This window comes from Podarcis melisellensis (genome assembly GCF_964234715.1).
Source record: "Podarcis melisellensis genome assembly, chromosome: 1".
Classification (NCBI taxonomy): Eukaryota; Metazoa; Chordata; class Lepidosauria; order Squamata; family Lacertidae; genus Podarcis; species Podarcis melisellensis.
In genome coordinates this window covers 42308380-42334938 of record NC_138528.1, presented here as the reverse complement: position 1 = coordinate 42334938, position 26559 = coordinate 42308380, and the positions used below count along the sequence as shown (strand labels likewise).

Genomic DNA, 26559 nt, shown 5'->3' with positions numbered 1-26559 from the left:
GCAGGAGATGGGACATGGAAAGCTTTGTGAATAATGGAGCCTTTGGGTTGAATAATGTGCGCCTTCAGGTAACCAAGAGTGGAACACCCTCCCTTCAGATGTGAAGGAAATAAGCAGCTATCCTATCTTTAAAAGACATCTGAAGGCAGCCCTGTTCAGGGAAGTTTTTAATATTTAATGCTGTACTGTTTTTAACATTTGATTGGGAGCTGCCCAGAGTGGCTGGGGAAACTCAGCTAGATGGTCGGGGTATAAATAATAATAAATTATTATTATTATTATTATTATTATTATTATTATTATTATTATTATTATTTACTATTATTACTATTTAGAACATTTAGAACATTGTTAATATAGGTAACAATGAATTGCTCCCACTAAATTGCTTTTAATTGCCCCTACTAAGCAGCAAGGTTAGTTTTAAGTCCTGGCAAGATGCTTCCTTATAGCTGTTCCTAGTATTTTTGTGCTATGCTATGTTTGAAAAGTCTTCAAGGGCAGCCCCATGTATATAGCATTTCAGTAGTCTGGTTGAGAGGTTAGTAGTGCATGGATAACTGTGGAGTTCTCCCTCTTCTAGGCCTGAGCCAGAGAGACCCAACATGGGAGAGGTCCAAGGTCCAGCTGACAACTGTCTGTTCAGGGCACAGAAGCTGACAGTAGATGTCCCCAAAACATCCCAGAGGAGTATGTGGCCTCCATTCTTAAACATTAAGTGTGTTGTCATCAGTTTTCCACTTGCCACCAAACTCCTTTCACAAGTTTCTCGCTCTTGTGCAAAATTTGCTTTGGTGAAATTTGCCTGAGAAGGAAGTGTTAGATTTTCTCACAGTGCAAGCCCTAGAAAGGTAAACACCATTTGAAACCTGTTCACAAGCTGATTATTATGCAGATCAGTCAACATTATCCTTTCCCTCATTACCTCAAATGCTTTGTACCATCTGTTGGTAACAAACCTGCATCTGGCAAATTACCCATTGATTAGGGCTCCTCTGATAATTAGGGTAGAAGCTCGTGGAGAAGGCCCACCAGTGGGCACGAGGAAAGCTACTGGTGTGAAAAGAGAAGGACCCTACAGAGTCAAGGTCTTGCATCCAAATGTATATCTGACAAGGATTCTTCCTAAAAATGACTAGGACCAAGATCAGCTGCATCAGTTTCTTTCAACTGCAGTAATTCCCTGCAGTGATTCCTGATTGATTTCTTGTTGGGCAATCAGGACTCTAGTAATTCACTTCCTGTGCACAATATTCCGGTTCCTGCATAGTCTGCATATAGGGACAGCCTAGTGAACTACAGTGAACCAATAATGCAGCGGTATTCAACTTGGTGTTCTTTAGATACAGGCTACAACTCCCATTATCCCTGGCCACTGGCTACATTGACGGGACTGATGGGAGATGGAGTTCAGCAACATCAGCAGGGTACCATATTGGCCACCCCTGACACAGTGGAGCCCATCATCTGTAGCTAACAGGACCCGTGGTCAGGGATGATGGGAGTTGTAGTCCCAAAACATCTGGAGGGCCGAGTTTGCCTATGCCTGATCTACACAAATTTATGTGCCTGCCACATAAATGAAATGAAATCCAACAGTCAGCCAGCAGAATTGACATCGCTGACAGAACAGATCCCCTTTCACAACCCCCCAAAACTCTAGAGGGCTGAGGGACCCTCTGAAACAGATGAGGGGCCCAGGAAGTCCCACCACGCAAGCCCCATGATGCAGTGCTGATGTTGCCCACTGACTTCTAATGGATCCTAGGCAGCGAACAACAATGCAACCCGGAGGAAAAGACACCCAGATGAGACCTGGAGGCTATCTGGCAGCAAAGTTGGGAGGGCATAAAGCTGTCTTCCTGCCCAGCTCAGCTTTACATCCGTACCAATAAAGGGCACCTGCAGGCCGGGAGACACAATTCTCATTACGTCAGTGCATAAAGCCCCCGATTCACCTCTACATTATGGAAAGACAATACACCCAACAAGGAAACCAGCAGGCCTCCCCTATCAGTCACACCCCTTTCAGAATTATTTCCTTCTTTTCTTCTCCGCTTCCCAAGTCCAATTTCGGCGAGTTTCACTCTCTCCCCCACCTGCTCTTCCCATATTAAACATTGATGCCGGAGCGGAACGTGATAGTGGTGGCATTTCTTTACCCATGCAGCAAGTGGAGGAAGGGCCGGGGGGGGGGCGGAGAAGGAGGGTTGATGCTGAGGGTGGGGGAGACGTGATCGGTCGGCGAGCCTGCTTTGGAGGGGAAGCAACAAAGAGGAAGCGGGGAGTAACATCTGGCAGGCAGAAGCAGGGCTGAGAGTGGGGTCAGAAACAGGCCTTGCGCTGAGGCAGGTCATTGTATATGCACTTTCAGCCTCAACAGTGGAACGAGGAGGGTGTAACATTACACACTTCTCTTAAAGCCTACCCAGGTAGCAAGCTTTGCAAGGCACCGGCAGCCTATTCAGCAGCAAGGGTGTTTTCAGAGATGGCGCAAACCTCATCCAGCAGGCACACGCTATTCAGATCATCTTGGTCAGGTTCAGAGGCCGAGACTGCCAGATTTGGTTCGCTGCTTCTGTAGAAGGTAACTGAAGATGGGCAAAGACCCTACAAGAGCCGATAAGCTGCGCCTGCATCTTTCCTCAGGTATCAACAGTATCCAATGAGCGTCTGAAATCAGAAGCAGCAATGGGCTGAAGCGAGAGAAGCGTTTCAAAATGTACTCATCTATATGCTGGTGACCATTAATATTAATTAATATTACTGCAGAACTCAGAAGACAAACTGACCAACAGGTTCTGTTTGCTTCCCATCATGATCTCGAACCAACTATGAAGCACTTAAATGGATGCACACCTATACAGTGTTGCAGAGTTTTACAGCATCAGTAATCTCTCCAAGGCTCAAACCTAATGTAATAACTGTGAGATAGGCTATGTGGAGAAATTAGTTTGGCCAAGGCTACCCTTGTGGGCATAAAAGACTTTGTTCTTCCAGTTGCTATTGGAATAAATTATTGATCCACAAATCCACAGGACTTTACATGTGAAATTAATTATTTGCATACAACTGAAACCTCTGCTGTATAATCAGTATCAATTTGTTTTTAAGGAAACCCTTTTCTCGGTCTTTGAGAAAACAGTGGCATCTAGTGGCTGGTCCCAGAGTTTTTACTCCTACTTCGGCTTAGCATTTTTAGAACAAGATGGGGGTGGGAGTAGAGAAACCTAGTTGTTCTGGATAAACGCAAAATGAGTGGCAGATTACTCCCAACGTCCAGAGCAGACACTGAGGTCCAGCGCTGAGGGCCTTCTGGTGGTTCCCTCGCTGTGAGAAGTGAGGTTACAGGGAACCAGGCAGAAGGCGTTCTCGGTAGTGGCGCCTGCCCTGTGCAACGCCCTCCCAGCAGATGTCAAGGCAATAAGCAACTATTTTACTTTTAAAAGACAACTGAAGGTGGCCCTGTTTAGGGAAGTTTTTAATGTTTGATGCTGTATTGTTTTTAATATTCGGTTGGAAACCCAGCCAAATGGGCAGGGTATAAATAATAAATTATAATAATATTATTATTTATGAATTCTTGTACTAGAACGTTTTCAATAATTACATTATATACAATTAGAATTTCATATATTTCCAATTATTGTTTAGCTGGCTTAACAGCAAAGTGGCTTTAAAAAAAAAACACTTTTAACAACTGCGTAACAAAATTTCCTTTGGGGTGCGAGGTTTCTTTGCTGGTCACCAAATGACAGAGATATTACAGAAAAGGAGAGCACCTAGAATCATAGAGTTGGAAGAGACCACAACGGCCATCGAGTCCAACCCCCTGCCAAGCAGGAAACACCATCAGAGCACTCCTGACATATGGTTGTCAAGCCTCTGCTTAAAGACCTCCAAAGAAGGAGACTCCACCACACTCCTTGGTCCAAACACTATCAAGAAACAAAAAATCCAGAGAGAAAGGCATCTGGCTGGCCACTGTAAGAAGTGGGTGCCGGACTTGATGGGCCCTTGGCCTGATCCAGCAAGGTTCTTCTGTATATTTTTGGGTGTTTATATATCAGTCTTACAATGTCAGCTGACATGATTACTGTAAGTACCATTTGTACCATGTATCATCTTTCATTTTCTTCCTTTTGCTGTTCTTGAGGAAAGGCTATAGCTGTGGAAACGGGTTACGGTTTAATGGCACAGCATCTGCTTTGCATGTTGAAGGTTTCAGGTTCAATCTCTGGAAAGGTTTCAGGTTCAATCTATGGCACCTCCAGGTAGGGCTTGGACTGTCTGAAACCCTGAAGAGTTGCTGCCAGCCAGAGCAGGCAATGCTGATCTGGGTGGACCCATGGTCTGACTCAGTGTTAAGGCGGCTTCTATGTATTGATTCACAACATCAAAATACAAAATCATAGCTAGATTTCAAAAAGCCCAACTAAAATTAGTGTGTGTTTTAGTGACACAATCTTGTAGCTTATGCCCTGACCAAAAAACAACAACAAAAGGCCAAGGGAAGCCACGCACCAGGATGTTTACTCCCAGCATTTCATGGTGACAATCTAGGCTCTCAGCACATCTAGATGGCAATGCATCCCCAATAACTGTTTATTCCGATGCAGCTTTAAAGAGCAGGTTTTTGTGGAGAAAGCTCCAGAGCTTTAAAAGGGTGTGTGTGTGTGTGTGTGTGTGTGCTTGGACACACTGCTTTAAGGCACAGACCTGTGTCTGTAAAGAGTAGGGCAAAATGTAAGTGTGGATTGCACATAATTGCACAAGTCTGACTCAAATAGAAATTGGATTTGGCATGTTGAAGGCTACCACTGACCTCAAGAAATCCATCTTTAATATTGATAATGAACATGGTGAGCATGAAATGCTAAGCATCATTACACACAATTCTAGAAAGTTTGTAATAACGTTTGAGTTTCCCCATGAACAATTCCTGTTTCTGTGTCGCATATTACTTTTAGTGTCCATGTAGTACATAATATTTTTAATTGAAACTAATGAGACACTCAGGTGCTCCACAGCCTCATCACACCAGAAGCAGGCAGCCACACGCATATTCCAAGAATCCAACAAAAACCTCAAAAGCCAGCTGACCATTTCAGAAAAGTTTAATGTGCATTTAAAAAATAACAACTGAGGCACATCCTTAGAAGCAACTTCACCATTGAAACCCTCTAGTTCAGACATAACCTTGCTCGTTATTAAAGGTAATTCATAACCAGAACGAAGAGTGAGTGGATCAGTCACAGCCTAGACCCATCCTGGGCTCCCCATTCATGCTGTTTGGTTGCATCTATTAAGATTTAACTCTGCCCAAAAGAAAGGCGGCAACTGCAGGTGAGGAAATGGAGGCACCACTAAGACGATCGGCTAGATTATCTGCTAAGCCTGCCCCCACCCACCTAAACCAGAGTCAAAGCCCCGAAAAGAAGCACCTGATAAAGAAAAAGGAGCAAATGATGAGAGAGGACTGAAAGGTAGCCAAAGGGAAGAAAGGAGCAAAGGAAAAAGATGAATCTAAGCAAGAAGATGCTAAGGAAGATGATGCTGAAGTGTCTGACGACAAGCCAAATTCTGAGTAACAAATTTAGCCCCCTTCATTTCCATCATTTGGTATCCGTACCTCCATACTGTATTGGTAAGAGAGGAATGTTTTTCTCCACCCTTTTATAAATGGAGGTTTTCTTAGCATGAATTTAATTATGGAATATCTTCATTTCAGTTACTTGTATCTTAAACCAACGGGAAAACGAACAAAATCATTGTTTTGTGATTGTCACAGTTTGTATGGTACCTGGAAAGAAGGAGTGGTGGCTTCCTACTGACTTGTGTCATTATATAATCCCTTTTGTTTCGTAGGTCATACAAGACTTCAAATTGTCGCCCTTCTTATGTGCTGAATGGTTTCTTAAAGTAGGGCGGTCTAAAAATGATTATGGCAATAACGCCACAAAATAATTGTGTCAGACAGTCTGATGGTTCTGTGGGTTGCTTTTATAAAGAAGCTGGGATATTTTCAGGAAAAATCATAAGGAACTAGAAACCTTGTATCCCAAATGTAGTTCTATTTTGCCACATTTTACAGAATAATAAAGAATGTAAAAAGGGGGGAGAGAGAGAGAGACTAGAACCAAGAGGAAATGTAGTTCTAGTTACATAGTACCTCTGACATGATTTAAACTTTGGGTCCCTTAGCTGGCTTTCCTTGTGACCTAAAGTCTATTCCACATCATTATTGTCTTTAAAAAGGGAGGGAGGAAAGATACCTTTCACCTTACATCCAACAGTTGTTCCAACCACACCATTTTTCTATGGTCATTTAAGGATGTGAATCCTGAATTCTTCTGCGCCAGCTTCAGGATGGATTTGCTGTTGGTGACATGCAAGTTTCCAATTCTATGTTTTAATATCAGTCCACAAAAATGTGCAGCTAATAGTGCACAGCTGTTAATACCAGGAATGGCCAGGTGTTGCTATAATTAGGGGCAGTGTGAACATTCAAATGAGAGAGTGTAAAAAATAAAAAGGCAACAAAACTAGCATGGAACATCTTAGATCTGAACAAATGGTATCAAGTCAGAGTGCCATAATTTTCTTCCTGCATACTGTGAACAAAATGAAGAAATCTTACAGGATGTCAAGCTACCTGACATAAGCTTTCAGAAAACTAAAGGGGAAAAGAACAACACCTCAAAAGAGAAAAATAAAAATGTAGCATTTTACATGGAATTGCTTTGCATAAAAGTGAAGCTTTTATGCCATATTACAGGAATAGGCAAACTCGGCCCTCCAGATGTTTTAGGACTACAATTCCCATCATCCCTGACCACTGGTCCTGTTAGCTAGAGATGATGGGAGTTGTAGTCCCAAAACATCTGGAGGGCCGAGTTTGCCTATGCTTGGCATATTAATACATGGATGTGTGTCTGGAACAGGACTTCATGCACATTTTCTCCTTTTATATTTCTGACACAGAACACGATCTCAGTCTCGTGACCAAGAAAAACAGCAGGAGATGCTCCACATTTGAAAACAATACAAGTGTATCCCCACCACGGCCCAATTCTTTATAGAAATATGGGCGTAATCCAGATATGGTAACACAAGCGGTAATGTTTGGTTACCTCTCAGCAAAAAAAACATCCATTTAGAATTCATATTAAGGATATCTCTGAAGAAGCCTTGTGTAGGCAGCTGTTAAGAGTGCGTTGTAGAACTTCAATATAATTGCCTTAGTAGCAATGACCATTACTGACACCCCACTTTGCCCCACTAACTTACAGATTGTGAGACTCGCGTAATACTTTTTCAAATCCCCATGGAGCCCACATGCCTAAGGTGCCTGGTGGTTAGCTGCCAAGCCTCATGCTCTCTCTGCAGGCAGTTTCATGCTCCAATGCAGGCAGGAACATGTTGGCCTTACAGCCAGCTCTGCATCTCCTCTTCATACCTCTGTGGATCAATGAAAGGCTTGTCAATGGACCGGATCATCAGCTCTCCACAATACACACATTCAGCTGCCACAATATCATCAATGTCAGCTTTCATCTGCTCACGGCTTAACTGTCCCTTTCCTTGGCTAGAAGTATCGGTGTCCTTAGGCCGGTGGTGGGATTTGGAGGGCTGGCTTGTGGCCGAGAGCTTCTTTTGAAGGTCTTCCAGTTTAGCCTGCTTGTAGGCAGGCAAGTTTGGATAAACTGCCTGCAGAAGGCAATCATAGTGGAACATGTGCCCACAGAGGAAGAGGTAGAAGGGGCGGTTCAGGAGCGGGAAGTCACACGCCGCACATTTCTCCTGGGGTTCCACAGAGCCATATTTGTTCCTCATTTCCTGAATGTCTTCCCGGATCCTTTTGGCACTCTGTGTGGCTTCCTCCATCTCCATCTTCAACTCCTCTATGTGCTTGTTGTAGGCCTCCAGAGAGTTGCAGATGGCTTCCTTGAAGTGATCGATGGTGACAAAGTCTGGAAAGAATGGCAGGACATCTTCAATCTTCAGCAGGTTGCAGCTGGATAGGCAGGCCATGGCCTTCTTGACATCCTTCTCTTCCTGGACGACATGTCGCGCGATCTTCAGCCAAAGCTTCTTCCTCAGCTCCTCATCGTCTTCAGGGAGGTCTGCACAGGACTTTGCCATATCTACATCCACCTGGGAAGAACAAAGCAAACAGGAAGGAAAGAAAGATAAGGAACTAGTCCCCATTTATACCCCTCGCTCCTGTCACTAAATACACGGTTGGTAAAGGAAAGACACTGGTAAGAGGAACCAGACATAGTTACATAAAAATAAAGGTAACAAGAGGAAGATGATGTGTCTCGTCTCCCCCAATGAAATCTTGATGTTGTTTTCGGTTGCTGCTTTCAGTGGTCAGGGATCATTTTGAAAACTCATCTATCCAGAGATGAAACAAGACAGAAAAATGCAAAAGGAGTTGCATTTCCCCATGGGACACACTTTTTGCTCTTAACCAACGTGGCTGGGGAAACCCAACCAGATGGGCAGGGTATAAGTATTAACATTATTAACATTATTAACATTATTAACATTATTATTAAACATAGAGAGAATTAATAATGTAGAAGACCATTTGGATGCTCTCCTTACAAAATGGAGGTTACTGGATGCTTTCATTAATTGCCCACGAGAACAATATCATATGGCACCTTGAAGAGGAACATGTTGAAGAATTCACATTTCAAAGGCTTGTCTGAAAGAAAGTGAAGACAGGGATGGTTCCTGCTGAGCCTCTACTGGCAGGGAATTTCACAGGGCAGGACCTGCCATGCTAAGGGCTCAGTCCCTAATAAAGGCTGACTGAACCTTAGGGGCATGGGGAACCACAAGAAGTGCCTCATATACACATGGCCAAGAGAGGGAATTCTAAGCAGTGGAGTCAGAGGGAAACAAAATGGAAGAAGTACAGACAGTGGGTTATATCAAACTCATGTCTCTCCACGGATGTAAGGCTTGGAGTCTTCCACCAGTGGAACACAGATCAAGGTGATCTTTGGCGATTTTGCCCTCCCTGTTACATTACTTCCTGTGCTATTCCAAAGGGTCTCCCAACCCTCTGGAGCAGATTGAAAGCGATGCTGGGCGGAGGGGGAATTTCCAAAGATGGCTTCACTCCCTGTTCCACTGACAGAGGTTTCTGCTGGATCTAAGAGCCTTCCAACAGCAGACGGACACCAAGTGTACACAGCCCAGCAGCAATTACGTGAAGGTGACATAGAAGACCTAAATGAAATGTTGTCTAGAAACAGAATCTCTCAAAATGCCAGGTGTTGGGACAAATAACCATACACTTCTTGTGAGTTTTCCCCCAAACAACTGCTAGCTGCTGCTGAAAAGAATACCCAACCAAGCCAGCAATGCAATTATTCCCTTAGACAACGCTGTACTAACGGACTCTTGCTTTCCAGTCAATGAATATGACAACAGTGTTTCCCAGGTCTTCTGCCTACACCAAAACTTCCACAATCCTTTCAAGCTTTGAAATAAATCTAATGCATTTTCAAGTGCATAAACGAACGGGGTCATTGTTCCCCTACCTGCAAAGCGAGATCCACAGCTTCCTCGTACATCTCCATAACTTTGTACACATGGACACAAGCCCGGTGGTGGCCGTGTTCTGCACAGAGCCGAAGTGCGTACTTCAGGTCATAGTGGATGTTGTCGGCGTAGGTTCCAGCGCGTTCCAGATATGACAACAGCGAGTCAGGGCGACACAGAGCGTAGAGGGACAAGAGGTAATTGTGAATGGCCTGCTGAGTTTCCTTCAGTTCACTCACACAGAACTCCATGTATCGAATGGCTTCGTTGATCTGTTCGGTGCTCCCACTCTGGCTGTAGTTGACAAGGGCAGGGATGAGGTTCTTGGCATCCAGCTTCTTCCCCATTTCGATCCAAGCATCCACCAGCTTCTTGGGGATGTGCTGGATCAAGACCGGAGAAAACTTGTAGAAGAGCACGTCGTCCCTGATTTTGGACAGGACTTCCAACGCTTCATTGTAATTCTCATGTTGGCAGTAATGGGCTATCACCCGTTCGTAGTCATGCATTATGACGGCAAAGTACACCATGTGTTCCGTGTCCCCGTGGCTCGCCAGCAGCTCGTGAATGGTTGCTCGGTTGTTGAACAGGCAGTCTTTGTTTTTGGGGCTGCCCAAGAAGCTGCGGAACTTGTCCCGGGTCTTCTCGTAGAGGTCCCGTTTCGATGCGTCTGCTTCCAGGACTCCTAGGCGGTTTAAGTACAGCTCCGTCAGCCATGTGGTCAGCAGGGTTGTCTGAGTCTTTTCCGAAGGCTTCAAGCTAGCCAGTTTCTTAATCAGAAACTCCATCAGCGCTTCTTCCTGCTTGGCTTCGATAAATTTAAGAGCAATCTCCTCAAAGTAATTTTGAGTCAATGCATAACACTTTGCACTATCCAGGTATCTCTTGTTCTGGAAGCAATATTCGGCCTCCTTGGCCAGCACGATATCCAAGCACTCGGGGCGGTCCTTGCAGTACTCTTTAGCCAGATCAAACTTGTTGATGTTCGTATACATCTTCCACACGTCACGGGACTCTCGCTGCACATTGTATCGAAACACGGCCTTTTCTGTGTGGATCCAGATTTGCCCAAACGCGGGGTCTTTGATCATACGCTTCAGCGAGCCAAACTTTTCCAAGAACACATCCTGGAAGACAACTTGCCCATTCAGGGTACACACAGCCTTCACTCTGTCGGGAAACAGCAGCAGAAAATGAAACTGCGTGAGCACTATATTCATGGGCTTGTTGGCTACCGCGTCTACGTCAGATGGATATTCCCAGACCTGCTCATCGCTAAGAATAGAGTCGGGACGTCCGTAGTCCAGCGATCCGTACAGGACACCGTTGCCCATCATCCAAGCAAAAGCACTGGGGGTGGAGCGAAGCTTAGGAGTATAAAATGCAATTTCGCTGTAGCCAAGGCTAGCTGGAAACTCACGGAAGCCAGGCAGGTGATCTGCGGGCATGCTAAATATTGCTCCAAAGGCTTGCTGTTCAGATCCCTCTGGAATCTTGCCAACAAACTGGAAAAGCCTCTTGCGAGTAGTGGCAATGATAAAGCACTTCCCATCAATTCCTCGTTCTATCTCGAGGCAGCAGACTGGGGCAGGTCCTGCCTCCTCTTCTAGGTTATAGATCTGGCGAAAATACTGGTCAGGGTTAGTGCCGAAGAGACTGCCTTCACTGACCGAGACCTCAGCCTCGTATATCTGGCCTTGGGATGTTCCCACCAAAATGGGGCCCGTGTTCATCTCCGAGCCAAGGAACTTGTTCCAGCCCACACTTTCAATCAAATGACCTTTCCAACGTGACAGGATCCGCACCTTCTGAGCACTTCGGTTCAAATAGAGGCACTCACTGGTGTTCAAGGCAATGATAAGGTGAGAACCTGTAGTAAAAAAGGGAAACCGCAACAAAGATGAAAACAGAGGATCATAGCAAAATACCTCTCCTTTTTACCCCTCCCCCGATCGTACCGAATTTAAAAGAAAAAAATTTCCCTTTTAAGTCCAATTTCCTTGTTACTCACGGGTTGTTGCTTTTAGTCCGAATGTTTAAAGGAAAAAGTCAGCGCTCTCCATCCATGGCATGCGGCTTCGCTCAGCAGGGGAAGCAGAAGACTCTCAGCACCGCGCCGCTCCCCGTCCCCCGTTCCGCAGCCTTTAAAAAGGCTCCTTTGCGGGTCGGGGGGCGCTAATGGTGCCCGCCGAGTCACCACATCCACAGGCATTCATGCCTGTGGTTTTTAAGGGTCCCCGCGTCGCCGGCGCGGCAGAACCCGATCCCTACTGAGCCGATCCCCTCCGGAGCTTGGAGGGGATCCGCCATTAGATGTTGGCGCTAACCCGGAAAAAAAAATCTTGATTATTCTTCAGGAATCTCCTACTTGCCTTCATTGTTTCTATCCAAATGAGAACACTCATAATTATGCATAAATGTGACTTAGAATTTGGCTTCTTTTGGTGTCAGTAGATGTCAAATTTGCTACAAATTTGAGTATTTTTTAAAACCCTTATTAAGATATCAGCTAACACATTACCTTATTTCAGTTAACAGAAACACATTCTTCAACATTCCTAGCTTCACTCAAAGATCAGTTTATCTTGAGAAGACAGAAAGCATACAAACTGCAGTGCTCCTGTGATAAATCTTAAGATAACGACTTGTGGACATCCAAGTCTGAATATCATCACTGTGCTATGACCACATTTAATCAGCAAAAAGTATACTGAAGGAATACCCTTACAGGATGGTCTGACCAAAATATACCGTAGGTAAAAGAAGAAAGAATAACAGAGGCTACTGCAAATGTGTGTTTTCACATGAATGTGCAAATTCCTTAAGGAAGAAAAATAAATTTTGTTGATACTGTATATGGGGTTAACTAGGGATGACTTTTCTAGACAGAAAAATTCATATTGCATGCAAAAAACAAACAAACCCCATAAAATAATGTTTGTGGCATTTACTGAAGATGCCAAAGAGCACTTTGTAGCTCCTCTTAGTGCCTCACCTGTGTGGTCCAAAAAGAGCTTGTGAACTCTGGCTTCATCCTTTCGGCCAAGCTCTACCTGGTTAGGCTCATCTGCCTTGGCCAGGTCAAGCCTACATAAAAGCGGAAAGAAAGCAAATGGTTGAAAATTAGGGGGCGGGATTGGGTAGGACTAGCAGAAACTTTGCTGCTTGGCAGAATTATCATTCAGGCTGGGATTTGGGACTGGAACAGCCTCAGTTGCCCTGACTGATGTTCTGTTCCTGATGTCCCCATCTAGATGTTAATTATGCTGGATTAATTATGTTGATATCTCAACAGCTTTTGATATCAACATGGTATATTATGAGACTGCCTCTGTGAGATGGGAGCATTGTGCTATTGTGGTTCTCTTCCTACCTACAGCATTAGTTCCAGAAGATGGCACTGGGCAACTTCTGCTCTGCCCTGTCGCCATTACTCTGTGAGGTACTGCGGGGTTCTGTGCTGTCCTCCATGCTATCTAACATCTATATAAAGTTGCTGGGAGAGGTCAGCAAATATTTGGGAGTTAGGTGTCATCGGTATGCTGACAACACTCTGATATTTTTCTCCATGTCACTTGAGTCAGGTGAAGGGGCTGGACCACTGTCTGGTCAACATAATGGGCTCAATGAGGGCAAGTTAAATAAAACTGAATCCCAGTAAGTCACAGATTGTGTAAAGTAGTGGGTCCAGACCCTGAGGTTGTCCTATGAGGCCCTTTGCCATGTGCCTCCGCGGTGACAAGAAAAAGGACCTTCACAGTTATGGACCCTATTTTGTGGAATGTGGGAAGTCCACCAAATACAGACATTCACATCATTTTGGCACTAGATAAAGACTCTCCTTTTCTCCCAGACATCTGACTGTTAACATCCTTAGGTTTTGCTGGACATTTAAAGGGATTTACTTTGTGCCACTTATGATACATGTATTTTCCTTGGGGTTGTGTGGGTCGCTTTTAGAATAGTACTGACACAGTTGTGGGTTGACTTTATCTCTGCTTTCAATTCATGTATATTTTTATATTGTTTGTAATTTTAGGTTGGGATTTTTTTTAGTAGAAAGCGTCTAATAAATTGATTAATAATAAGAGGGAGGAATTCAGCATCATATTCTTCTTTCATCCTTCCCACACCTAATGAAATTTCAAACACAATAACAAAAGATTGCACATACCTAAAAATGATGTCTTTTCCAAGACTCATACACAGCTGGTTTGAAGAGACAACCAGGCTATTAATCTTTTCAGGGGGGTTGAAATCAATCCTCTGTTTGTTAAAAATTGGGGTCTCTTTTTCTAGGCGAGCATTCACATACCCTTAAAAAAGAAGGAAACAGGTTTTTAAAAATTGAAATCAAACTGCAGCACAATCCTGTGTATAAACCCTCAACTGCCATGCACTTACTAGACATGGAAAAGTGATCCCATTACATACACTGCATCTACTGTCCTTTGTGCCAAATAAAAGAAAGAGAAACATTAATTTATTCCTGTTGAGGCATGTGCAGAGTGCCCATCCTCATGCCAGCAGAGTGTGCCAAAAGAACAGAGAAACACCAAAGAGCTTTAGGAAGAGTCAGTTGCATTATATAAGCCATGAATAAACCAGAAAAGAATGACCAGCAAGCAATAATGCAAGCAAGTTTGCAAAGTTTGCAAGTTTGCAAATAACTGAAAGTTATTTCAAAGTTTGCAATAATGCAAGCAAGTTTGCACTGCAAATAAAATTCAACATCATGCAAGGGGTACTTCTAGGACTACGGTGAAAATGTGAAGCTCCCTTGATATTTTTACAGCTGGGTGCTGCGTGTTATTTAAGTAATCTTGATATATTTATTGTATTGGAATGTGGTTGTTTGATATGTTATTTTAATTGCTTTTTTTGCTATGTTATGAAATGGTTGCTTTGTTAATATGAAATTGTTTTTGTAGTGTGTGTTTGAAATGCATCCCTTTATTTGTTGAAGGCCACTTTGAGCATGGTTGGGTTTTTTTTGGCAAAGTGGCATACAAGTAAAATGAATGAATGTATAAAAAAATGCATGCAAAAGCAGGCTGTGGAGTAGGTTAAACAAAGACTATTATAAGAATCTCAGTGTTAAAAGATGTTTCCAATCAGACATGCACAGCATTGTGCTGTAACATTATAATCTCTCATTCAATCTACAGCTACCATACATAAAAGATGATGACTCAAAGTGGAAATGAATCTAATGTGCTTTCCAAAATATATATCCCTTTCCTTCTGGTTCACTTTCCATTTTAAAAGTGTTCCGTTAAATGCAGGAAGTTACAACACACACGCTAATGACAGCTGCAAACAATTTTACTAAACACACTTAACCACATTTGTTGGGGCTTTCATCTCACTAGTGTCCGCAAACGTTAGTGGACAGCAAATTGCACTGGCCAATACAGAAAGATGCAGAATCTTCATTCATACAAATATTCAAGGATGTTATTTTACTACACAGATACACAGCCTTCTGTTTGGAAAACTTAAAAATGTGTAGTTTCAAGAACTTTTGAAACCATCCCAAGGTAAATATGTCTCTTTTCAAGATCAAGGAGAAAAGCATAGTTTTCCACTGAACTGGAAAATAGTGTGACATCCTCATAGAACAACCCATAAATGGAGCCATTTTTTATCAGCCGCAAACAGATAGTATCAGAGCTTTTGGACCACATCTGCCCTTCAAAGACGCCCATTTTTCCTAGGCTCACATTCATTGTAAGTCTGCAGAACACCAGAAAACCCTTTAAACAAGATCTGCCCATATCACCTCAGGGTGGATGACAAAAATGGGATGAGCAGTTGTGGGTCCCTTCCCAAGTTAATTAATATCAGATTCATTGGAAGCAAATGTGGGGGCAGAGAGCGGAGAACCCTAATGCCAAAGGAATTTATATAAGCGGCAATACAAGCCTGGGAAAATGTTCACAAGTAACATGTACTTGGAAGAACTGACACGGACTAAAGCAAATGTTCCAGATCATCCGGCTTCATTCTTTGCAACATTGACCTATGCTGTTCCACTTGTCTCAGTTCTTGCCAAAGAGTTCCTTTACTATATTCTGGGATGGGAAAGTTCCATTAGCACTGAACTGAAACACAGAACGGCACTATGGCAGCTGTCTTCCATATTTTGACCCTGCTTTAAGGTTACCCTCAAATCACAACCTGTCTTAAAATAGGACGGCATCTAGATAACCGCAGATTCTGTTTGCTTTTCATTCGAATGGGAGTGACACGAAAAATAAAAATTGTATGACAGAATATAACAAGAGGTCAGCTGTGGGCTTCTTTTTTCAACTATCATTTCTGTTCTGTTGAGACTACCCATAGCGTCTGAAGGACCATCTCTTCCCACACAGATCTACCTGTGGGTTGCAACCAGCACAGAGGATCCTGTTGTACATCCTAGCACACAGTGACACAGGACTGAATTTCTACCCCAGTAGCATCTTCTAGACTATGAAATTCCAGATATAAACATCTTCAAATGCCTTCGGACAGCAAGAATAGGCCGTTCATGGTACTGCTTGCCAATTACTTCTGCTGCTTCATTTTTGTGTGGTGGCACACAAACATGGTTATTTCAAAGTTCTAATCATGTTTTAGATTTGCCATAAACCTCTCTGAGGCCCCTACTCAGGTAGGAGAGTGAGATATAAACATTTTGAAGAGATAAATTGCCTCCATTGTGAACTGAGAAAGAAGCAGAAGCGGTGGGGAGGGAAGGAAAGGCAGGAAAACGTTTTGCCACACCGGCGTGGGATCCAGAAGGATCAGAAGTCAGATCGCTCAATAGAGCCTATGGCTGTTTACTCGGGAAAGAGCGGCCTTAAAAGCGAGGGGCGCATAGGCGTATTCCGTATTTTTGTTGGGGAGCAGGCCTTTTGTTTTGTTTCGGAGGGGAGGCAGAACCACAGTTTGCTATGCATTTTTATTTATTTCTGAGGGGCAGCAGCTGCCCCTCCCTGCCCCCCCCCCTTGGCTACGCCCATGGAAGGGGGCATTGGGGAAATGTGCAGTCAACTCCTAGCAGAGAGGAGGAAGCAGAAAGAGCCGAAATACACGCTGCTTGAAAGAAGAGACTCAAGTGCACTAATGAATGGATTCTGCTTCCCGTCCTCCTACCCGTGTGCGGGATGCCCAGGCTGGCGCGGTTCTGCTGCGAGGAAGCCGAGTGCGAAAGCGAGTCGACGTACTGGTCCAGAATGGAAGCCATGGCTGCTCCGGCAGGCGCCACGCCCAGCCTCCCCGGAGAGCTCTTCCAAGCCGCTGCCGCAGCACCTCCTTGGCTCCGGCCCCCAGAGACCGCCAAGAGGCTCGGCTCGGCCCTCTCTCTCCCCCACCACCGCCTCCTCCTGCTCCGATCAGCTGACGAGACCCACGAGCGCAGGCTGCGCTTCCTGTTTCCGGGTTGAAATCCCGACCATAGAGAAGGGAGCGCAGGCAAGAGCGTTCAGTGGGCAGCTTCTCCTGCGTCGCCCGACTCTCTGGGCACAGGAGGGGAGGGCTTAGGACAGTTGGGTGTTTTTAGAAAGAGTAATAAATCCAGAAAAATATGAAATGTTCTCCCTATGCATGAGGGCCTGAGTTAGACGCGGAGTGAACGTTTAGCTTTACTACTATCATTATTATTATCAATTAAATTTCTGTACTACCCTTCATCCGAGGATCACAGGGTAGTTTTGCAATATAAAAAAAAACATTAAAAAGGCTGGCAGGAGATTATTAAACCGCGGTAATGTGTTTCGAGGCGCACAAACGTGGACCTTTTTGCAATCGTTCGGTGGATTTTTAAAATGTATTTATTTAAACAATATATCACTTAACTGCAATAGTCTCTTATGTGGTTTACAAAGATGCAGTACAAAAAATAAAAATCAGTTAAACTGTGCAATCGAATTTGAAAAGTTCTGCAATACTGAACACACAGCACTTGGTTGATGCAAGCTGTGCACCAGAGCCACAGGGATCGCTAACAGTGGCTCCCTGAAGACTTAAGTGATCAGGCATGAATACAAGGGATTGGATGTCCTTGAAGTATTCTGGAGCCAAATTGTTAAGTGCCTTGTAAATGCATACAAGAACCTTGAGCTGGTAGTGTGTGGGCAGTCAGTGCAGACCCCTGAGCTCTGGAGTAATGTGCTGGTGATTGTCTGCAGTGTTTTCCATCAGCTGGAGACTCTGGATCAGGCCCAAGTGTAGCCCCACATAGAGCACATTGCTGTAATTGAGTCTTGAGGTTACCAATACATGACCACCCGTCTAAGAATAGCTATTGTTGATGTACCAGATGTTGCTGGTACTGTAATAGGCACTCCTAACCCCTGAGGCCACCTGAGTTTCAAGGGACAAAGATGGATCTAGGAGCACCCTCAGACTCCAAGCCTGTACTTGAGGGAGTGCACCCCACCCAGAACGGGGAGCTAGCCAATTTCCCGGACATAGGAACTACCAACCTGCAGTGCTTCCATCTTCCTAGGGTATTGGCGCTCATCCAGTCCACCATAAATGTCTACTCAGAGACAAGCCCTGCTGAGCTCAGCTGAACTTGTTTCAATCCTATATCCACTTACCTGGGACTAAACTTTATTTAAATCAATTCATTGAAATGAATTCATTGAATTTCTGGATACATGTGTAGGATTGTGTTGTTTACATTGGTAGAAGGAGCTAGGGAACATCCTTCTGGTTTCTTTAAAAAAAAAAAAATTATCAAATAGGAAGGCCCAGTACTAAACTCCTTTTAAAAGCCTATTTGTAACATTATTTTTTTCCCATGGACTGAAATTAGCCGCTGGGGAAAGTCGGTACTTGAAAGCCCAGCTGGCTCCAGTGCTCCCAAGAGGGGCTTGAGAACAAGACAAGTAAGCTGGTACTAAGCGCCTGAGGGGAGAAAGAAGCAGCACAGGGTGATTAAAATGCTTTATCTTCTTTCATACTGACAGAGCATAATGTATAAACAGCTTTGTCTGTGGCACATCTGTAGATGAATAATATGTTCAGTATCACTCTGAGCTGGACGAAGACATTTTGCTGCCTGAGACTGTGCAGCAACAGCTTCACCCCTCCAGTTTTGACTCATGAAATCCCACAAGCATTTCCCTGGCATTAGGGGGGGAAATGCTAACAATTTGCTACTCCAAAATCGGCTGCCTCACTGTCAGCCAGTGCTTCAAATGGAGGTGCTGTGAGTGAGGAAATCAACTGATCTGGATGGAGTGATCTGGTGTTGGACCCACACACCCATGCAAAGCACCAAATTGTTGGTTGGGGATCCTTCTGGAATTGGAGCTGCCTGGAAGCCCAGATGGGGGCAGATAAGAGTGCTTTCCCCCCAACTTCAGTTAGCTTGACAGCTACAATCCTATCTTGGGAAAACAGACTTAGCCTCAGTCATGGATGTGGTAGCTGCATCCATGCTGGCCTACTGTAATATACTCTTAGTGGGGCCGACTTTGAAGACTACTCAGCAACATCAGCTCATACAAAATAGGGCTGCTTGAGCCCTTCTTGGGGCGAGACGGTTCAACCACACCACACAGCTCCTATATCAGTTGCACTAGTTGCCAGTGTGTTTCCAGGGCCAATTCAAAGTGCTGGTTCTGACATTTAAGTCCATAAATAGTTTGAGTCCAGATTATTAAAATGGACTTTGGAAGCCTAACTTGTGTGTCAACCTTTAAGATCAATTTAGACTTGTGACTAGAGGTAGGGTCTTCTCGGTGGTGGTGCTGTCAGTTAGTATTTCTTAGTGCAGAAAATATTGATCTGATGTGTAGAGATCTTTCCTCTTCTAATTAATTCAAGAGGGTTCTGGAAGCTTCTCTGTGTGAAAGAAACAAGCAGAAGGTTCATGATGTTTGGGTTATTCCTTCAGAGAAGCTGAGTGCAGCTGATTTAAACTGGTTCTGCCTTCTTTTCAGTCACGTTGACTATAAAAGTAAGGCCAGAAGGAGCCTGGGTTTCACTTTCTCTTTCTCTCTCTTTTCCTTCTGGTGTGGTGTTCTGTACATAGTATGCTTAGTGTAAAGGTTTAGACTTATTATAAGCTATTGTAAGTTTAAGTTAAGTCTGCTGCAGCTGGACTTATTATGGACAGTGCCAATCCTGAACGTACAGTATTGGATTTGTTACCATTATGCTCACTTGCCTTCAGTAGCAGTAAAGCTCTGCTGGATGAAGTACTGTACAATTGCCTCTGGTCTATTTTTGGGAATCCTGCAACGTGTTTAAGTTTTTACTCTGCTAACTATACATTGAAGTTCTGCTGTGGATCAATATTGAGTAGAATTCCATGACAGTAGCCCACTTCATTTCCTTCATAAATATTATGGCTGCCTCCTTCATTTTCAGGTTTTTGGGGAAGTCCTGTTTTCCCTGGCTTTTAGTTGAAGGTTTTACTGTATATGCCACTGGAAGACTTTTATGGCATTTTAAAATGTATTATACACAGTGTTGGTCATTTTTATTAATTGTTGTATGATATTTCGTGTATTGTCCTGTTCTTACATATGTTGTACTCCACCCTGATTTACTTCTTGATCAAAGGTAGCACAAAATATTTTAAATAAATAAATGTTGTCGCTCATAGCTGGGCTAAGATGTTATAAACTTAAGCTTGTTGCAGATCACATCATATTGTTTCCACCTCAAAGAGCTACCATGGATTAAGGCTGCAATGCACTTATCTGGGATTAAGCATTTTTTAAGGTAATAGGGCACATTTCTGAGGAGACATGCATAAGAAGTCTTTGGCGTGCCTGTTGTGCTACAGGCCCACAGCAAGGTTTGTCCAAGAAGACACATTTGCTGTGTAGCTGTGACAAAGAAAGGAATCTGGTCTTTCACAGGGTCACCACCAATATCAGACTAGTGCTGCAACTGGGATTATCACATCCTGCTTTGAGTAGACATCGGTCCATTAAATGGGTACTTTGTTCCTCTGATGAAATGGGCTTGTGTAGTCTTAGAAGCAAGTCCCACTGTGTTAAATGGGGTTTACGTGTTTGTGAATGTCACTGGATTCAGCATAGCTAGTTTTGTCCACTAGGTGGCAACAAAGATTTAATTTTAAAAAGACACATTTGAAAAGTATCAAGCAAAAAAAACAAGACAACTCAAACAAATACCTGTTTGGTGGGTAAATGCTGGCCTACATCTGAATCAAACCAAGGCAATCAGACTAATATATGTGTTGTTGTTTTTTTCTGGAGCATTAAAAAAATCTTGTTGCTTTAATTCAATAAGCAAACTTGTAAAGATCTAAGTAGTCAACATTTTGAGTACACTGAAGAGTGATGTAGAGGTTATTCCTTCTGCACATTTCAAGTCTGATTCTGCTCAGCGTTGCTTTATTTGCATAGCAGGCAATCTAAATAAGAGCAGGCTATACACTGCAGATCTATATAAAGCCTCAGAGTTTGAATCCATTGCACTCCCTTCGCAGGGGGAGGAATCCCTGCCCATGAGCCCACCTGGAGGATTGATTTTGTTGGTGAGCACAAGAGATAGGGTCTTTTTTGTGGTGGTCCCCAGATTGTGGGATTTACATAGGACCTCAACGCCACAGACTTCTTATATTAAATAAATAAGTAAATGGCATTCACATTCTCGAGTCAAAACTGTGACAATGGGCTTTGGGAATAGTAACCGACCTTGGATCAGCCAGCAAATTGGCAAATATTCCCTTTTAACAGAACACAACAGCATCCATTTTGTTAACAGTCATAACTCTAGCATACAGTTTTTCCAAAGTTTCACGCTATTTACTGTTCCGTTACATTTTAACCTTGGGCCTTTCTCTTTTTTTTATAATAAATTTTTATTAATTTTCCACCAGTTATACATTTTAACCCGAATACAACAAATTGTGTCTGTTTTGAACTTCCTTCAGTGTCTCTGAAAGTCATCCATTTTTATATCTTTAGTACGCATTCCATTTTTTTATATTGCCATTATTACTCCTTAATCCCATTGTTTTTAATAAACAATACTTATTCGATTTTTACAGTGCCTCTTGAAAACCCACTAACGTTGTGTTCATACCACATGTATTTTTCAGATAATCCACCAACTTTCCCCAGTCCTCGATGAACTTTTGGTCTTTAGTATATCTAATTTTTCCGGTTAATTTGTCCAGTTCAGCATAGTCTATCAGTTTTAGTCTCCATTCTTCTATCGTCGGTATCTCCTCTTGTTTCCACTTCTGAGCCAACAGGATTCTGGCTGCCGTTACAGCATATTGGAAAAGTTTAAAGTCCTTTCTTCTTATATCCTTTCCTATCATCCCTAAAAGAAAATCTTCTGGTTTTTTCACAAAAGTATATCTTAACATTTTTTTCATCTCGTTATATATCATTTCCCAGAAACTTTTAACTTTTTTACATTCCCACCACTGATGAAAGAACGTCCCTTCTTTATCTTTACATTTCCAACATTTGTTATCAACCTTGTACATCTTTGCTAATTTTACAGGAGTCATATACCATCTATAAAACATTTTCATTATATTCTCTTTCAGCAGTGTACATGCCGTAAATTTTATATTTTCTTTCCACAATTTTTCCCATTCCTCAAATTGAATGTTATACCCAAAATCCTTTGCCCACTGTATCATTACCGATTTAACCTCTTCATCCTTAGTGTGCCACTCCAGCAATATCTTATACATTTTTGACAGAGTTTTGTATTCATTATTTATTATATCTTTCTGAAAAATTGATTCCTTTTCTACATACCCTTTTTCCTTCAAATCTTTTTTAATTGTTTCATTTACCTGACGATAATGCAGCCAATCATATATGTGTTCTTTAACTTGTTCAAACCTTGGGCCTTTCTCACCATGTCCATCAAGATCATATTTTAAGCAGCGATGCTGCAAATTTATTTCACTGTCGAAATTAGGGAGTTGGCTTTCCCCCGAGTGGACTGAGATGAGCTGTCAAAAGTGACGCTTGGTGAATCAGCTTTAGCCGGCTCTCGCACTAATTAGATAATAATTAAGCAGGTGATTGGCAAGGGAGGTGTATAGCTCATCTCCAGAAAGATCTATCTTGGTTTCACCAGATCCCTTTTACTTCACTGCCTCTACAGTCACATCTGCAGGGATCCCAATCTTTCTCCACATACCTTTCACTCTTTATTAGTGTGTGGGACACAGTATGCAATCTATGTTCCCTAATTTGGAAGTTAGTTCCATTGGGTTGGATCCAAACTAGCTTTCAGTGGGAACAAAGTGCAGCTAACTTAGTCTGGATCCAAACCACTGATTCCAAGTAAGCTTGCTTCTACTTCAAGCATAGGGTGTGGCAGAGCAAACCATTTAAGGAGCTGTGAATCTTCAGGAGCCACACACTGATTCTGAAGCATGTCAACACTTCCGTTGACTTCAGCCAGATCACTTTGAGACCCACCATTCATTGAGAACTTAGGGAATGGGGGCTTGTTCCAGTGTCTGTCTGTGTGTCTGTCAGGTTAGGCTAGCTGGGACCTGTGCTAAGAAATCCTCAATTGCAGCACCTAAGTTTCAGTCTCCAAGGAGGCCTACTTGAAGACCATCTTTATATTATTCCTTTGTGTGACAAATGAAAAACAAATTTAATTTGGAATAGGAGATACAATGTATCGTGGCGGCAGCTGTGGCTTTTGTATTGGATGGTTGGGGTAAAGCATTTTTTAAAAAACACAACCACCACCTAAACACACAATTAATTATCCAGTAGAAAGGTAAGTTGTGGGGGCCTTGTCTGCAGGCCCACCATCAAGGTCTTTTCAGTGGTGGCCCCATATCTCTAGAGCTCCTTCCCAAAGGAGGTACACCTGGCTCCTTCCTCTCACAAAGCTACAATTCCTAGACTTCCCTGTAAAGAGGGATTGATTGTTAAACCACTCTGGGAATTGTAGCTCTGTGAGGGGAATATGAGCAAACAACTCTCAGCGCCTGTAATAAACTACAGTTTCCTGAAGTCTTTGAGGGAAACCATGATGGTTTAAAGTGGTATCATAACACTTCAAATGTACGGTGTAAATGTGGCCTGGACCTGCCTGCCTTCCCCTCCTCTCACACACAGTGTGGCAATCTCCTCTTTCCCTGAAACAAGAATAACAAGCAGCTTGGAATCCTTACCCCCCAGATGCCCCTCTGAGTGATGTCGCAAGACATAGTGGGGACAAGGGCAGCCCTCAGGCTCAGCTGCAGCCAGTGCTCATCTGCCTTCCATTTCCCCACAACTGACTTCATTATATCCACCTCCATTCTTTACCAGTACACTAGGCAAGGTCAATTCAACAGGGCAGCATCGTTCTGCTCAACAAGCAATAAACCTTTATGTCTTATCAAGGATTTATGTTTATGCTGAACAGTGGGGAAATTCCCCGTTATGACTGCAAGCTTCTTCCTTTTGTTTTTCTTCTTTGGTTTATCTTCCTTGCAGACCTTGTACGTAACTCAGCACAAGACACTTTCCTGCTCCTCCTCCCTTTAGTTTGTGTGCCTCCAGAGTCGCAAAAGCCACAAACATTCTTTTCCCATGCTTTTTGTAGCTGTTCGGCTCCAGTGTTCCTAAAACAATACCTTTTCTCGGGTTCCATATATGTGTATGTGGGGCCAGTGTGGTGTTGTGGTTCGAGAACTGAACCAGGACTCAGGAGAGCAGGGTTCAAATTCCCACTCAGCCATGAAGCTCACTGGGTGATGCTGGGCCAGTCACAATCTCTCAGCCTAACCTACCTCACAGGGTTGTTGTGAAGGTAACATAGGGAAGAACAATGTGCACCATCTTGAGCTCTTTGGAGGAAAGGGGTGATAGAAATGTCATAGTTAACTAAATAACTATGTACACAATCCGCCAGCAGAGGAGACTGCTTCATGCATCTGACAAAATCCATGAAAGCTTATGCCACCATTAGATTGGTCACACCAGTTAGCCTCCACAGTTGCTGTGGAATTAACTAGAAGAGGGTTTTTTAATTGCTACTTTAAATATGCCCTTACCGCTATTGACCAAAAGATTCCATAATGTGTACAAAAGTGTGAATAAAAGTGTTTTAAAGCCCAGTCCTGTGTGTGTTTACTCAGAAGGAAATTCCACAGAATTCAGTGGGACTTACAAAAGTACACAGGAGGATCAAAATCTTAGGTGACAGCCACACCATGCACTAAAAGTGCATTGAAAGCACATGGCTTCCCCCAAAGAATGCTGGGAACTGTAGTTTTCGCCCTCACAGAGCTACAATACCTACACCCCATGGGCGTAGCCAAGGGGGGGCAGGGGGAGCTGCCCTCCCAGGTCAAGTAAAACAATAGAAATACCGTACTTAACTAACTGATCACATCAGTTTTGCCCCTCCACAAAAGTCTTGTCCCCCGTCCCCTAACAAAAATCCTGGCTACACCCATGCTACACCCCCAACAAACTACGTACTGCTCTGAGGATTCTTGGAATTGCAGTTTGCCCCTCACAGAGTTACAGTACCTAGGACCCTTAACAAATTACAATTCCAAAGGTTCTTTGGAGGAAGTCATTTGCTTTAAATGTGTGGCATGGATGTGACCTTAGTTTCCAAAGCTATCAGCTGTGCACCTTTCCTGAGTGAGGATATGCTCTGGTTGTAAAAACAAAATTCTTAGCTGAAGTCAGGTCCCATTGTTTGAAAAGCTTTTTACTTTTTTTTTTTTTTAGTTGAAGTGAAACTGCACCTGTAATTTTTAGATGCTGGGAGCCAGATAACGCCTGAGAAAGAAACCTGTGGGAGCAGGGTTGTTTGTTTCTAATAAATTAATTGCTCAGATTAAAGATCATTGAGACACTGCACAATTCCCACAGAGGTGAAGAAGTCATTCTAGGCAATCGTCGTCAGAAACATATAACTAAGGCAGAAAGCAGGAGTCCGTCAGCAAAATGAAGAGTGATTATTTCAAGAAGTATGTGAATAAAGACTCAAGCAGCCACTCTCAGGCAGCTGGCCAGAAGTCACAGAGTGCTGCAGGAAGCTGGGTTGTGCCAATGGTGGCAAGAAAGGCTCAATGCTGCAGAAGTGGCCAATATGGAGTTCTCGGACTACAATTCCCACCATCCCTGACCAATGGCTGGGCTGACTGGGGCTGATGGGAGTTGGAGTCCAGCAACATCTGGAGGGATATCCCTGGGGCAAATGTCTAGCAGGGCCAGCAGGACCTGGCATCCTTGAGCACTGATGATACCTGCCCCAGGGACCAACTTATATGTCGTGGTTTTTTTCTGGCTGGCACTCTAAGCCGCTCCAAGTGGCTGGGTCTAGACACCCTTTTAAATTAACAGGGTAGCTCAACCCAGCCACCCTACAGGCCTCTTGAGTGTTGCCAACCACAGTCAGATAGTGGTGACAACAGAGGAGACTCTGTCCAATCTGGAGCTGGCTCTGCTTCTAGGGAAATTTTTTGCCTTACTGCTAAGTTTAGTTCCAAACGACACTATTAATATGAAAACAGGATGCTACACTAGATGGGCCATTGGGCTGATCCAGCAGCCTCCACTTATGCTCCTATGGCTACCTCCCTCTTGCAGAGGATGTGGATCAGGCATTGTCGCTGGTCATCTGGATGAGATCCCCTTGCTGGGTACATTTGCAGTATAAACAGATGGGGAACCCAGAGCTGGACTGAATGGACTGGATAGCTCAGTTGGTTAGAGCATGGTGCAAACAATGCCACGGTTGCAGGTTCGATCCCCATTTGAGACAGCTGCATATTCCTTCAATTGCAGAGGGGGCTGGACTAGATGACACTTAGGGTCCCTTCCAACTCTACAATTCTATGTATTGCCTGGTATGGATTAGCTGCGTCTTGCATGGATTCCATGCCAATAAGCCCTGAGCTTGGAGGAAGAGGATGTGCTAAGAGGTAGCATGCACAGATCAAATTTTGTTGCAATATCCTTAGTGAAAGCTACCACAACCATTGTTCTAAAGAAGGGCAAGGGGGGAGGGTGAGAATTAGCTTTCTCA

General features: G+C 43.5%; 1 protein-coding gene across 1 annotated transcript; it reads right to left on the bottom strand.

Moving 5' to 3' along the window:
• Positions 1–5099: 5099 nt before the first annotated feature.
• On the bottom strand, positions 5100–16946 carry VPS18 (VPS18 core subunit of CORVET and HOPS complexes). The gene is made up of 5 exons (XM_081907145.1): positions 16702–16946; positions 13736–13877; positions 12557–12648; positions 9561–11431; positions 5100–8157 (listed from the first exon to the last, which is right to left on the bottom strand). The coding sequence occupies exons 1-5, from the start codon at positions 16790–16792 to the stop codon at positions 7429–7431; spliced, it is 2925 nt and encodes a 974-aa protein (XP_081763271.1). The 5' UTR covers positions 16793–16946; the 3' UTR covers positions 5100–7428.
• Between the last annotated feature and the right edge of the window lie 9613 nt (positions 16947–26559).